At 34.5% G+C, this 15,422-nt stretch overlaps 1 protein-coding gene across 7 annotated transcripts in view; it reads right to left on the minus strand.

Moving 5' to 3' along the window:
- Nucleotides 1-2,408: 2,408 nt before the first annotated feature.
- The window catches only part of PHTF2 (putative homeodomain transcription factor 2), a 134,270-nt gene continuing 121,256 nt past the window's right edge, over nucleotides 2,409-15,422 (minus strand). For all 7 annotated transcript variants that reach the window (XM_027968562.2, XM_060414647.1, XM_060414648.1 and 4 more), the window contains 5 exons: nucleotides 15,268-15,354; nucleotides 10,265-10,420; nucleotides 9,006-9,101; nucleotides 5,467-5,592; nucleotides 2,409-4,798 (listed from right to left, as the gene is read on the minus strand). In XM_027968562.2, the coding sequence (XP_027824363.2) occupies nucleotides 4,778-4,798; nucleotides 5,467-5,592; nucleotides 9,006-9,101; nucleotides 10,265-10,420; nucleotides 15,268-15,354 (486 nt within the window). In that variant the 3' untranslated portion in view covers nucleotides 2,409-4,777. The remainder of the gene's footprint in view (nucleotides 4,799-5,466; nucleotides 5,593-9,005; nucleotides 9,102-10,264; nucleotides 10,421-15,267; nucleotides 15,355-15,422) is intronic.

Here is a 15,422-nt window from a genome sequence, read left to right on the forward strand (position 1 = left end):
TCTCATTGAAATATAAATGATTTATAACATAAAATTGCAAAGGGTTAAGACTGGAGATGATGATGGGGAAGAGCGGAGGAGGTATCGTACAGGAGGGCAGCAACAGAATCCTGAGCACTGATAGAGAGCTGGCCTCACAGAGCAATGTTTCCTTCACAGAACTGAAGGAGGGGAAAAAGACAGAATTCATGCATGAGGATTTTTCTCTCTTTCGTAAAATAACTAAAATACCAACAGCTGTAAAATGAGAGGGATTAGAAGCTTGAGGATAACAAAGGAGGTTTGGAAAAGCCATTGTAGGCAACATCTAAGTGGACAAAAGACTGATTAAAGAAAGTGAAAGTGAAGTCGCTCAGTCGTGTCCGACTCTTTGTGACCTGTGGACTGTAGCCCACCAAGCTCCTCCGTCCATGGGATTCTTACTGGAGTGGGTTGCCATTTCCTTCTCCAGATTAAAGAATAAGCACTGCCAAATACAGGATTCAAAATTTCTAGTCATACCTTGATAAGCACCATTTGTAGAAAGTGAAGCCAGCTGTTCTCCAGCTAATCAAAGCACAAATAGTGAGCAGACACTTAAAGTGAAGAGGTGAGATCAGGTAGAAGACAAAAAGACTAGGCTGTTACTAGTAAGGGAATCTACCACATAAATGAAACAGAAATCTAATAATGAAAAGATATGAATAGAATATGCGCCTGAGAATTTAGTAAAGTCATTCACAATTGGATAAAATACACAGGCTAGCAAAAGAATGAGAATAATTCCCTTCCACATTTTAGTGTGCCTACTTATGAAGTAAAGGAATTAGATCTCAAATCTATAAAAGAACTCTTCATGTATGATAATTTATATGAAGCATGATACTTAGTTATATCTCATATTTGGTAAGGATGCATACATCTTATGTAATGTGAATGCTTTAGCTTGGAACTTTTTGTTTGTAAATTGTCCTAGGCCATTACTTATTTGGAGGGGAAAGAGAACCAATCTTTCTGCACATTTAATACATATCAGTTCCAATGCTGGTGCTTTGCATATATTAATCTTACTAATCCCTCTAATAGTCCTGTAAAATAACTGTCAGTAATTTATAGTTGAGAAAACCAAAGTTCCCAGAGGTTAAATAATTTGCCTAAGACTGTAAAATAAGTCTGACTCCAAAGTATGTGTTCCCTCCAGCAAGTCCCACTGCAGAGCTGAACAGGGAGCCATCAAATGAATTCTCTTTCCTAATGCCAAAAGCTTCTTAGTATACACATGATCTCACTACGCATATGTATAGACTTATAAATATTTATAAATATTCCAGAATTTTTTCCTATAATTAAGCATTTTGATTAGTTAAGAGGTGCTGTTACAGAATATACCTCCAAAGGGAATAAAGAAGAGTGTGGATTCTACTTGAGGAAACTTAGGCAAGCTTTTCAATCTCTTCTTTGGATTCTTTTTTTTTTTAAACCTATCAATAGTGAAATGAGAGCTTTGGACTAGGTGGCGTTGGGTTCTATGTGACTCAGGTCATCATTCATTCAATAGACTGAGATTAGGCACTATTTTATGTGCTGGGAAAACAGCGGTCAATGAAGTTAAAAATCTCATGCAATTTACATGCTCTAAAATTTCTGATCTTAAGACAGTAATTCTCAAGGTGGTGAGGAATGATAAGTGGAACACAATTTCAAAATCACTTATGGAATACTTTTTTCAGAGTATGCATGTACCACATCCAAGATGCACAGTCTACTCCCCAGGAAGTAAGCACTGTGGGGAGCCAGAGATATCGATAAGCATTTGTGGTATCTCTCTTACAAGGTTGGCAGAAAAATGGTTGAGAATTAGTGTTCTAAGTGATACAATATAAAGAGATGCAAGTCATATTGCTCTATCTGTAAGTGTGAAGGGAGACTCACTAAGAGACCCAATTATAAGCTTAAAGAAAGTTGGAAAGTGCACTTCAATGAAGAGTCCCTGATTAAGGCCTAGGAACATTTGTACCAGTCAGAGAACAGAAATATTACAACGCTTACCCATGTTATTGGTGGCCATGATCTCTCTTGTTGAATCACGTGTAAAATCACTTGGTTAAAAACACAATCCTTCTGATAATGAATTTTAATATCCCAGGGTACAGCCAGTTTTCTGTATTTAAATACAAACAAGCAACAAACATTAATGATGTCATAGCATTTTGGTGATGAAAAGCCTGTGCACCAATTCTTCTTTACTATTCTGAGAATCATAACACAAAATCTGAAATGTTGGAAACGTTTTAAAAATATATTCCCACTCCCCTCAAATCTAACAGTTATACCTAAAGTTTATGCTACAGTAAATACAAAATTACCATAGAAATGTGCATGACTTGAAAATATGAAAAACAATCCAAAAAAACCAAACCCACTCCAGGTTTAACACTGTCAGTCATAGAACGTTTTATTTTAAACTTGCCATTCAAACTTTCAAATATGATACATGTGGCAAAGAAACAACAGTTAACACACAACATCTGCCACAATTCTATCTTTGAACTGTCTTTTCCATATAATGTGGTATATTACAATTTCTTTCAATTTCTTACATTCATTGTATTCTTAAAGGCAGCAATGTCAATTTTTCTGCTTTGAAAACAGTTCCATTAATGTTCTGAAATTACCTAAAATGATAACTTTTTCCTCTTAGCATTCTACCGCTGCCATATTAGTGACATAATTCAACATATTAATACGATGTTGAGAGGTACACTGTACTTAATAAATCAACTCTCAACTCCAAATTGAAATGAACTTCAATCAAAAAACAAGCATTTTCCTAAATCAGTTTACTCAGCTACTTTTCTCAAAAATATTTCCATTCTGAAATAAGTTTTTTTTTGTGTGTGAGATACAATAGTTTCATTTTTATTCCTAACAGAACTCATGCTGTACTTTTTTTTCTCAAAATATATTCAATATATTCTGTGCAAAATGTTAAGTTCTGTATAGGTATGTACCTTATCTTGAAAAACTTTATAAAATATAATTCCTAAAAACAACCTCAACATTAGACAATAGAGGAAGAATAAACATATCAGACAAAGCCTAATTTTTCACAGGAGAAAAAAAGTATGTTCTTAAAGCTCCAGTAATACATTCCTTGAAAAAACTCAGAATGCACTTTGGTCATTATTAAACATATTAGAACATAGGCAAATAAAACAAAATATTTTTGTTTTCTATACAATGAGGCTGATTTGAGGCTGATCAAAAGGAATGGTGAGAACAAAGTGATATTATGATATGGCTCTGTTCTCCACACATTCCTGATCTTAAGATTATGATTTGGGGATTAAAACTGTACCAGTCAAATAAATCGTTTACAATTAATTATTTTAAATTCCCTAAAACATGGTAAAAAAAGGTGAGGATATTCAACATGATACAACTTGCACCAAGAAAATTCTAGATTGTTTCAAATAAAGTCTTTTAAAAACTAGACACCCAGTTAAAAAAAAAAAAAGCTTGCTAAAACATTTCATATTTCATGTAACTCCTAAAATCTGATTGTGTAAATATAACAACTTAAAATCAAGGCCCAATGTAAGATACCATCATAGTTGCCCTATTTACCTAACATGCCAACAGATAAGTTCTCATTTGGACACTTGGCAAATTATTTGGAGGGGAGGAAGGGGGTTACTTTCTAGGTTAAAAGCATCTAAAATAGCCCTTATATAACTGCGAGTTGAGGAGGGGGATGTACTAGATAGTAGAATTTGCAAGCTATCGCTATTTTTCCTGAAAACTCATATATAGTTTTACAGCTAGCAATCAGGAATATCTGATTGGTTCTTAATGTTATTCTTAAGTTGTTCATTTGAGTGCGGTATGAATAGCATACACGATAGTGTACCATGGGGAGAAAATTATTTTACTTGAGTAAACATAACATACTTGAGTAATATCAATAGGCACTTCACTTGTGAGATGAGTATATACCTCACTCAAAAGGATACCATATCATGCCCTAGTACACTATAAAGACACATTATAGTACACCCCATATAAAGACACACATTAAAAGTAACAATTTTAAAAAGTGCACATTTTGAGCATGCACAGTTGGAGCTGTGCAAACAGCCCAGTGTTTCAAATAAATACAATTATTACTATTTATTTTTATCAAAATATCTTACAGTATGGTAACCATTTACAATTATTGCTCTATTAAGAGTTTTATCATCAAAGAGCACTTGTTGACCTGTTGTGTAATACCATAGATATTAATACTGAAGGGTGCTTAAACTGCAGCTTAATCAGTTTAGATCCTGGCATTGTTTCAAAATAACTCAAAAGAAACCCGGACTGGATCTTAATTTACTGAATAAAAATGTTTTATGTGTTTAGCTGAGTCTAATGCAAGATTACAAAGTTAAAGACGTTTACTTCAAGTAAGGCAAGTCACGGCATTGATGGAGAAACAGTGTTTAGCAATGGCTTCTATTCTCACAATTTGTTGTCATTTTTTATGAGCAATTACCAGGATCTCAAGTATCTGGACATCAGTTTCATCACCCTTTCAACAACTAAGTATATCAATGCTAAAAATAAAATATAAAGACTAGATGTAAAAAACAGTGAACAAGTGAAATAAATATAAGAATTGCACAGGACAGTCTGATGTAAACACTTCGATTTCTCAGCTGAGATTCCTGAAGCAAAGAGTCAGTGACTGCTTTCAGGCAGCTTAGTTGGTACTCTTATTCTGGAAAAGAGGCTACATCTTCTTTTCTCTGAATTGTCATGATTTAATCTTCCAGAGCTAGTGAAAAAATAATACATATAGGGACCATTAGAGCCAGTTTTGATATTGCAACTTATTAAGTTATATCATACGATGTTGTTTTTTATCTAAATTTCGTTCATAAACAACTGAAGGTTCTACTATTTTAAATTCTTTCATTCTTTTATTTTTAAGAATTCACCTCAAACAAATAAAAAAGTGAGACCCCAATTTCTCTTGCTTTCTCTAACTGGAAAGTGACAATATACATCTACTACCGGTTAATATAAACATTCTAGCAAACCTTATTTGCTAGCAGCTTTGCACCTGTTGGAGGATGCATATATTGCTATATAGATAAACAATATAGCTTTTGGCCAAAGCCAGTAATAGGGCTCTTTTTTAAAAAATCATCTAAATTAGATTTATCTTATATTTGAGCAAAAATAAACACTTCCACTTATCCTATCCAAGAGTACCATTTGTAACAAATACTGTTCTGAATGAGAAGCTCCATCAGTATTATAAGCCAAGAATATTTATCATTCTTTGAAATTAAATGTTAAGTTATCTTCATTAATTGTATATAATATAACCAAAATGACTCCATTACTATACATGTGAGATCTCAAAGTGTTAGGGTGAAATAAACATCACGAAAATGTAATAGGGTACTAAGAAATTTAAAAATACCTGCAAGCCCTTACCTTTAAATTAAATCCAAGCAAGTCACTGATAACACCAGAAACAGCTGACAGGATGACAACCTGGGTGATGTTATAAAGCAGTGGATTCATTGTAAGTCCATATAGTCTAAAGGGACTGTCCAATTCCTAGTAGAAGAGGAAAAAACCATGAACCCAGATTCATTGAGAATTATTAGTTAAACTAATTCAGGGCAATATGCAAACAGAATTTTTATAAACACTGTTTCAAAAGACAGTTACAAATCATGATAGTCTTACAATAAACTTGGTTAAACCTGAAGTAAGTAAATATACTTTTAGGTTTTCTTAGGAGAACGTAACTTTCATTTAAAAGAAATCTATAACCTAAATTTGTAACTCCAATTTCTGTCCCAAATGAATGACTAATAACTATTGGTCTGGTAGCTATAAGGTTAAAGAATACTTTTCACTATAATAGAAACTGAAAGAGAAAGAGAACAATATTATTTTTGCATAAGAATTAGAAATTTATTTAGCCAAATTTTCTGTCTATACACAGACACACACACATATACATACATATATGCGTATATATATAATCCCCCTTTGAGATAATTTTCAAATGCATAGATTCATTAATTGAGTCACTGACGCAAACATTTAAGTAAAGTTCTATATATGCTAGGCACCATGGCAGACTCTGGAAAAGTTAAGATTCAGTCCTCATGCTGAAGGACCTTGCAGTCTAATAGACAAGCAAAGATATAATTCAACTATGTGTCCCACAAAAGAAATATGTATAAATGGCAGAGGGCCAGAGTAGAAGGTGTTCCTGCAACTTAGTTCATGGGAGGAGAGAAGGTATTCCCCAAGACACAAGAACATGGCACCTTTAAATTGCTACAGGTTGTACGAGGCAAGGATAAATTTTATAAAACTAGCTACTTAGGTAAGGGTCATTCTTTAGGCAAAGTATGACAGGAGATTGGAACAAGAGGAATTTAATTTGGGGAGTAGTATATCAGATGTGCATGTGAGAAATACAGATTAGAGAGCAGCAAGATCAGAAGGAAGAAGCCCTCAGAGTTCAGTTCATCAGAAGCTCAAGTGAAAATGATGCGGGTCTGACTTACAGCAGTATTGGTAGGAAAAAGAGGATGAACTGGAAAATATTTGAGAGTGTGAGTCAATGGGCCCAAGAGTTTCTTGGCTGTGAAGAAAGAGAAAGAAGGAGCAATCTATATTTTGTCCCAGGTTCTGAACAGAAGACTATGTTTGATCAAAAAAGATCACACTGATGTGTTTTGTTTTTTGGTTAACTTTGTATTTCTCTCTATTTTGCAAATGAAGCTGCTCACATGAAGTCTCAACTTTAGAGCCTTCTCCTAGTTAGCATAGTGCCTAGACTCTTAAGATACTCAATATTTATGTGTCAAAAACTCACCCAGAGCTTCCCTGGTGGCTCAGTGGTAAAAAAGTCTGTCTACCAAAGTAGGAGACATAGGTTTGAGCTCTGGTCTGGGAAGATCCCACATGCTGCAGAGCAACTAAGCTCATTTGCCACATCTAATGAGCCGTGCTCTAGAGAGCGGGACTGGCAACTACTAAAGCCCATGCGCTCAACAGCCTATACTCCACAAAAAGAGAAGCCACCACAAAGAGAAGACTGCTCACAACTAGAAAGGGGTCCCTGCTCACTACAACTAGAGAAAAGCCCATGCTGCAACAAAGACCCAGCAGAGCCAAAAATAAATAAAGCTGGAAAAAACAAAAACAAAAACAAAACCCACCTAACTCCTCTGACCCTTTTCAGTGCCTATATACTGTGAGGCACAATCTATAGTCAGTTAATGCATTTTAGTTAACTGAAGAAGTAACCATAGCATTGAGACGCAACTAATTTCCTACTATTCTATGAACACCTTATACACAATTCTAAACTTTCCATTTAGTTTGTTACAGAAACAGAGATTTTTAAAAAATGGTTTCCTTTTAAGAAAGAAAGGAATTATTAACACTGCAGTGATAATGATATTTTATTAAATTACCTCCAAAGAGGGAATACCAGACGACCTGACCTGCCTCTTGAGAAACCTGTATGCAGGTCAGGAAGCAACAGTTAGGAATGGACATGGAACAACAGACTGGTTCCAAATAGGAAAAGGAGTACGTCAAGGCTGTATATTGACACCCTACTTATTTAACTTATATACAGAGTACATCATGAGAAACACTGGGCTGGAAGAAGCACAAGCTGGAATCAAGATTGCCAGGAGAAATATCAATAACCTCAGATATGCAGATGACACCACCCTTACGGCAGAAAGTGAAGAGGAACTCAAAAGCCTCTTGATGAAAGTGAAAGAGGAGAGTGAAAAAGTTGGCTTAAAGCTCAACATTCAGAAAACAAAGATCATGGCATCCGGTCTCATCACTTCATGGCAAAGAGATGGGGAAACAGTGGCTGACTTTATTTTTCTGCACTCCAAAATCACTGCAGATGGTGACTGCAGCCATGAAATTAAAAGACGCTTACTCCTTGGAAGGAAAGTTATGACCAACCTAGACGGCATATTAAAAAGCAGAGACATTACTTTGCCAACAAAGGTCCGTCTAGTCAAGGCTATGTTTTTTCCAGTGGTCATGTATGGATATGAGAGTTGGACTATGAAGAAAGCTGAGCACAAAAGAATTGATGCTTTTGAACTGTGGTGTTGGAGAAGACTCTTGAGAGTCCCTTGAACTGCAAGGAGATCCAACCAGTCCATTCTGAAGGAGATCAGTCCTGGGTGTTCATTGGAAGGACTAATGTTGAAGCTAAAACTCCAATACTTCGGCCACCTGATGCAAAGAACTGACTCATTGGAAAAGACCCTGATGTTGGGAAAGACTGAGGGCAGGAGGAGAAGGGGACGACAGAATGAGATGGTTGGATGGCATCACCAACTCAATGGACATGGGTTTGGGTAGACTCCGGGAGTTGGTGATGGACAGGGAGGCCTGGCGTGCTGCGGTTCGTGGGGTTGCAGAGTCGGACATGACTGAGCAACTGAACTGAAAGAGTTACAGTTATGAGATGAAATATACTGAAATTATATTATTTTTGATTGCTACCCAAAAAAGCTTTGAAAATTTATTTATTGGTGATATATAATTATTACAGTGATAATGTATTACTACTTTTTAAACCAATTCAGGCCAAGTAAACAGAAGACTGCTTTGAGAAATACAAAATGAAAAAAAATTAGCAAATTAACATCATATCTTTTTTAAATTCTATTTTAAGTTCTAGGATGCAAAAACTTCCAAAGATGCCAACTTCTACACTATTCTAAACATTATTAAGAGACTTAAAATTTCAAAACTGAATAAAAGTTCAAAATAAAATGATCTGAATTACTTTGATTAGCTTTTCAATGAGAAATAAAATGTAAACTGCATGAATGTGCTCAAAAATAATTTGGAAAACATCTTCAATAATCCTGAAAACCAAACACAAATTAGCATCTACAAACAAAACAGTAAGAAAAGTTAGAACAGCATTTTCTACATGATGTCCATTTTCATTTCACTCTTACCTTTAGCAATTTAGTAGCCAATTTTAAAACATTGTTTACTAGTGTCAATTCCTCCTTTTTGTTAGGTTTCTTTTCCATTTTCAAGTAGAGGTTTATCTTTTATTAAAAAAGAATGAACAATTAAATAAACTTAAAATTATAACTAATACTCATTTTTAAGAGGAACTGAAAAACATTTACTAAAATATTAGCAGTAGTTCTCCATTATTAAGAGTATAGGTGATATTAATATTCTTCTTCACACTTAACTATATATTCCTAACTTCTTACAGCAAATATTTTATAAGAAAATAATATTTTTTTAACTTTTCAAATGTAACTAAAAGCTGAAAGAAGGAACACTGGATTTCTTTATTAAAATGTGAAACAGTTTAGCCCCAGATCCAAATTAACACAGAAAATAAACAATAACTAGAGTAAAGCATGGAGAAGGCAATGGCACCCAACTCCAGTGCTCTTGCCTGGAAAATCCCATGGATGGAGGAGCCTGGTAGGCTGCAGTCCATGGGGTCGCTAAGAGTTGGATACGACTGAGCGACTTCACTTTCACTTTTCACTTTCATGCATTGGAGAAGGAAATGGCAGCCCACTCCAGTGTTCTTGCCTGAAGAATCCCAGGGATGGGGGAGCCTGGTGGGCTGCCGTCTATAGGGTTTTACAGAGTCGGACACGACTGAAGCGACTTAGCAGCAGCAGCAGAGTAAAGTAAATCAGTTGGTTTGTTTACTACTTTCCCCTTTCCTTCTAACTGACTTGGTTTGACAGGGTTACCAATTTCTAAAAATCAAACTATTCCTGACAAAAATATTCAACAAGTTCACTAGCAATAAGTTTGTTTAAATATTCCTATGAAATAAGGAAAACACTTTTTAAAATTCATATAAAATAAAGTTAAGCATCAAAATTATTTGGCTTTACACTTTCTATCAAATAAAAGTTTATGCTTATTCAAATATGGCTCTGCTACACTGCAATGCAAACATATCCCAACAATGGTTTAAAATCCATCCATTTCTACAAACGGTATTTCCTGCTTATCAAATGAAAATGAGACTCAGAAACAATAGCTTAGACTTGAAATCTGTATCAAGGCAGAACACTGAAGAAAGTTTTGTGCTCTACCAAATTTCAAGTTTTGCTCTGCAACATAAATGGTCTTAACAGAGGTTCCTGAAAAATTCTGAAGTAAATGAAAACTTTTAATTTTAACATATAGGTATCGGACATTAATTTATAACATAATTAACACGAATTCTCACCTGTTCAGTAAGTAATATTGAGGTATTGCTATATTTTTTACTTGTTTCTGATCCAAGGGTAACAAATCTTAGGAGAAAAAGTGTTAACGAGATGCACCAGATTACCAGTTCCCAATTGTAGTGACAATCAAGGAAGATCTCATGTACATGAAGCAACTAAAAATGTAAGGAAAAGGCAATACGAAGAAGAATGTGATTCAAAAATTTCTTCTTTAAAAGGAAGTAAAATTTTACTTCATACAGATAGATCATGGATATAGTGTTACATTTTTCAAACATTTGACATTTCTTAGGAAATATTGCAAGCACATGAAAGGTATTGAGTATTGTATAATCAAAACCTACATATTTACTTTCATTAAATCTTAATATCTTGCAACATTTTTTAGATTTTCAAAAAAATAAGAGTAAAGATTCAAAGGAAGCCCCTTTAAACTGTTCTTTTTCATCACTGCCCTTCTTCCTCACCCTTCTGTAAGGGTAATGACTTTTGCATTTACCTTTTCCACTTAGCTTTTATAGTTAGCTAGGTATTTATGGTTATACTATGTTATATGTATGTTGGAATTTGTATAAATGCTATCACATTGACCTTATCATTCTTTAATTTGCTTTTTAATCTACTGGATTTTGTTTTCAAAGTTTATCCATGATTCATTAAGCTTACATTCATTCATTCTAACTACTGCAAGGTATTATAGTAAAAGAATCAACCACAGTGGATTTGCCTACTCTACCAATTAACATTCACTGGGCTGCCAATTTCCTCATTGCAAACTATGCTGCAATAAATATTCTCTTCTGCCTCTCCTGGTCTTCTTGTGCGCATGTAAGACCTTCTTGAGGAGTTAATAAATAGGAGTAAAACTGCTAAAGCCTTGGATAGTCACACATTCAGTGTTAGCAGATATTACAAATTTGTCTCTGAAAAACAGTTATGCCAATTTATACTCTCAGCAGCAGATCAGAGTTCCCTTTGCCTTCATATCTGTCCAAACTAGGTATTATTCAACTTCTTAACACCTGCCATTCTAATGGGTGTAAATTGTTCTCTTACTCTTTTCCTTTTACTTTTCCACATTACTTAGGGAGGATGAGTATGTTTCATATGCTTACTGGTCACTGGGTTTCCTCTTCTCTAAGTTATCCTTTTAAATTCTGTATCTAACTTTTTCTATTAGGTTGTCTGTTTTTATTGATTTATTGAAGTTATTTATTTATTGTGATTAACAAAGCTAAAGTCATGTCTGACTCTTTGTGATCCCATGGACTGTAGCCTACCAGGCTCCTCAGTCCATGGAATTTTCCAGGCAAGAGTACTGGAGTGGGTTGCCATTTCCTTCTCCAGGGCATCTTCCCAACCCAGGGATTGAACCCGCGTCTCCTGCATTGCAGGCAGATGCTTTACCGTCTGAGCCACCAAGGAAGCCTATTTATTTATTGTGATTAACAAAGCTATTTAAACCATGTATTTTGCCAGTATTTTTTCACAGATTCTCTTTTGTCACTTACGGTGCTTTTTTTAATACTTAACAATTTTTAGGGAGAGGCAGGAGAGAAGAATATATGAGAGACTGAATGTATCAGGTAAAAGTCTGAAATATTTAGTCCAGACCTTTATAGAAAAAGTTTGCTGATTTCTGACTTAAAGAAACAAAACTGATTCTTTTATATTGAGGTTATATCCATTTTTATTGATCTTGCACTTCTAAAAAAATGTGTCATGTTTTTAATAATTTGTCTGGAAAGTTACTAGAATATTGTACATAGACATCCATACAGTCTATTTTTTTTTCTTTTCCAATCTTTATACAATTTCTTTCTTTTCCCTATCTTCACTGGTTAGCACCTTTCTTAACTAGAAGTGATCAAGAGGCCACTCATCTCATTCCTGATTTTAGAGTATCTCGAAGATAATAAATATCATATGTACAATGTTTGCTCCAGTTTTTGAAAGATTTTTTATTTATCATATTAAGAACAGTACTTTTCAGTCACTACATTATGACTCTCCTATTGAAATTTACCAATTTGTTTTCTGTATCTATTGAGATGATCAGATGATTTCTCCTTTAATCAACTAAAGGAGTTCAAACTAGATAACTGGAGGGATAGGCTGTCTAGGTCATGGCATATTTACCGTTATTAACTGCTGGCTTCATCTTCTGAGTATTTCTGCATCTAAGCTGGTTGACTGCTTCCTGTGTTCATACTGTCTCTCTGGTTTGGTAACAAAGTTACATGAAGTACATAAAATGAGTTGGGGAATATTCCCTTTTTCTACTCCCTAGATCTTTTGCGTAGGATTAGGGTTACTCGTTTATTAAAACATTTGGCAAAATTCATCTGTAAAAATCACATGGGTCTTGGGGATTTTTGTTGGTAGCTGATTTTCAAACTACTGAATCAATACTGCTGTATGGCTACAGGGTCTTCCCAGCTCTTCAGTTACTTTCTGAGTCAGTTTTAATTAATATTTCTACAAAACTGTCAACAGAAGCTTTTAACTTTAATGACATTAATATACACTACTAAAAATTCTCAACTATTTCAGTTTAATACTGTGAGTTTTCTTTTTAAACACTGCTATCTATAAGCGTGTTTTGAAATTTCCAAATGCATGGTTTTCTTTTTGCTGTCATTGTTTTCTACCTCTAGTATATAACTAGAGGTCTGTATGGTATCAGTTGAGAATCATTTTGTCACCTAGTACATGGGAAAGTTTAATAAACTGTTCTGTGTCTGAAGAGTATGTATTGTCCAATTTCAGAATAAAATTTTAACTGTCTTGTTTAGATACATGTCTTCATATTTTTGTCTGCTTCATCAATAATGAAAGAAATGTGTTCAAAGCTCCCAATGTGGCATTTTGTCAATTCCTCACTACAGTGCTATTGATTTAGGCTGTATATAGATAAGACTGAAGTTATGTGATAACACACATACTATTCTAGAATTGTTAGATCTTCCTGACTAACAATTCTTCAAACTTTTTGTCAGGTTTCTCTCTATCCCAGTAACACGTCTTAGATTACAGTCTATTTCATCTGCTATTAACGTTACTTCTCCAGCTTTCTCTTGGCTAGTATTTATCTGCAATGTATTTTTCTATCTTTTTACATTTAAAACTTGACAATGTTATTATGTTCCATGTGCCTTTTGTTGACAGAAATAGATTTTATGTTCATTAGAGACAAAAATACTGCAGGATGTACTTCAGGAACATGGAAATAAAACCCTGAAGAAAAGACTAAAATGCAACAAGCAATTGTGAGTAAAGAAACCAGTCTTCTTCCTTTTGATTGGGTTAGGTTTCTCTGTTTTCTGGTGTTCTGCAGTATCTTTACTGCTGTATCTCTATAATGTATCCAAGTGTCAATTTGTTTTTATTGTGGCTTCTTGTTCTTGTCCTTCCTAAACCTGAAAATTAATGTCTTCTACTAATTCAGAAAAACTCTTAAGTCATCATCTCTCCAAATATTGCTCTCTCTCTTCTTTCAATATGAAATCCCTGTTAGATATATGTTGGATCTTCTTTTCATATTTCCATCTCTTCATCTCTGTTCTATATTCTGGCTAATTTCTTCCACCTCCCAGCTCACCAATTATCTTTGTCTTCAATTTGCTGTTTCTTCTGTTTGTTGTGTTTTTAATGTCAGTGACTTTTTTTTTTTTAATTCTATGAAGCAATGCTCAGGTATTTTTCAAATCTATCTGCCTTTTTTTTCAATAGTGTTATCTACATCTTCAGTCATTTTAAACAAGCTTATAGTTTCTATCTGATCAGATCTGAAGTTGCTGGAGATGTACTCCTGCTATGTGTTAATTTGTTGACTCACTCATGCTAGAAAGTTTTTTCATGTGTTCTGAGACCTGATGGGGCTTTAACTGTGCAAATTCTGTGAGGATTAGGGTTGATGTTCCCCAAGAACAGTCTTGGTTTAGCTTCTTTCAGGTATCCAGGAGTCTAGGATCTTGTTATATAAACTTCTTGACACAGCGGCTACAAGACAATATCTGTAATGTACACTTGAACCCTGAATCTGTATTAAAAGCTGACCTACATTTATATATTCTTAGGAGAGACTTTCTCTGCCTCCTTGGCCAGAACACTGGCAAAACTGGCCAAGCTCCCTATTGTCTTCCTGCGCTGTTGGGCAGCCTTGTCTTACTGCACCTCTCCACTGAGACTGTAGGCCTTCGAGGGTTTTGGCCTTGCAGCATCTGTATATGGAGGGACAGCAGATCAAGGCCTCATCTCCTGTCCTCAAATGGGCGTAAAATCTCAAGTCTTTCACATACTAACACAAACAAAGCACTTCAACCTAACATTAACACATATACTTAACTGCTCTGTTTTTCACTTTTATCCTCATTTTTGGCCCCTTACTGTGTTATAAACTCAAATATACAAGCAATATATATATTTATAAAACACTTCACTTATACATATTAAGATGCTGGGTTTTCTTCCCCCAGTATTGTATGTTTTAAACCAGAAGAATTTTCAGGTAATCCAGCATGTCTTATTACTTGAAACGGAAGTTTAAATTTCATAGCGTAGACTATATCCTGAGATACTTTTGTGCTTCCCGACTAATCTTGGTCAATGAGAATTCTTTTTTCAGAGATGAGGCGGTCAAGTGACAGTGATATATTCAGGTATAAAATAAAAGTTAATATTAAATGTGAATAAAGCAGAGATCATGGAAAATAGTCTGAAAAATTTCATAACTCTAGACACTCATCAGTTTGTTTTGGGAAATAAAGGTGAATTGTAGACAAAAACTATTTTATGTTCAATTAATAGACCCCTGAAAATAAGTTAGTTATTATTCATCACATAAATAAGTAAGATGCATTTACTTACTCTACTGAAAAAAAATAGACTGTAAAAATTCAATTTGAAATTACTTATTACTTTGTTTATTATTAGAAAGCCTTGGAGGTTGAATATTTACAGATCTGATTATCTAAGTTCTACACAAAATAAATTAACTCACCTGGGCACAACAGATAAATACAACTGAGATAGTCAACAAGAAAGCAGATGAAACTATGACATCAACTGATCGCTGAGGACCTCGACGCTGGGGGGAGAAAAGTGAAAACACTTTTAAATATATTTACTAATTAGCAGCTAATTCCATGCTTTCAG

The sequence above is a fragment of the Ovis aries genome, chromosome 4, assembly GCF_016772045.2.
Source record: "Ovis aries strain OAR_USU_Benz2616 breed Rambouillet chromosome 4, ARS-UI_Ramb_v3.0, whole genome shotgun sequence".
Lineage (NCBI taxonomy): Eukaryota > Metazoa > Chordata > Mammalia > Artiodactyla > Bovidae > Ovis > Ovis aries.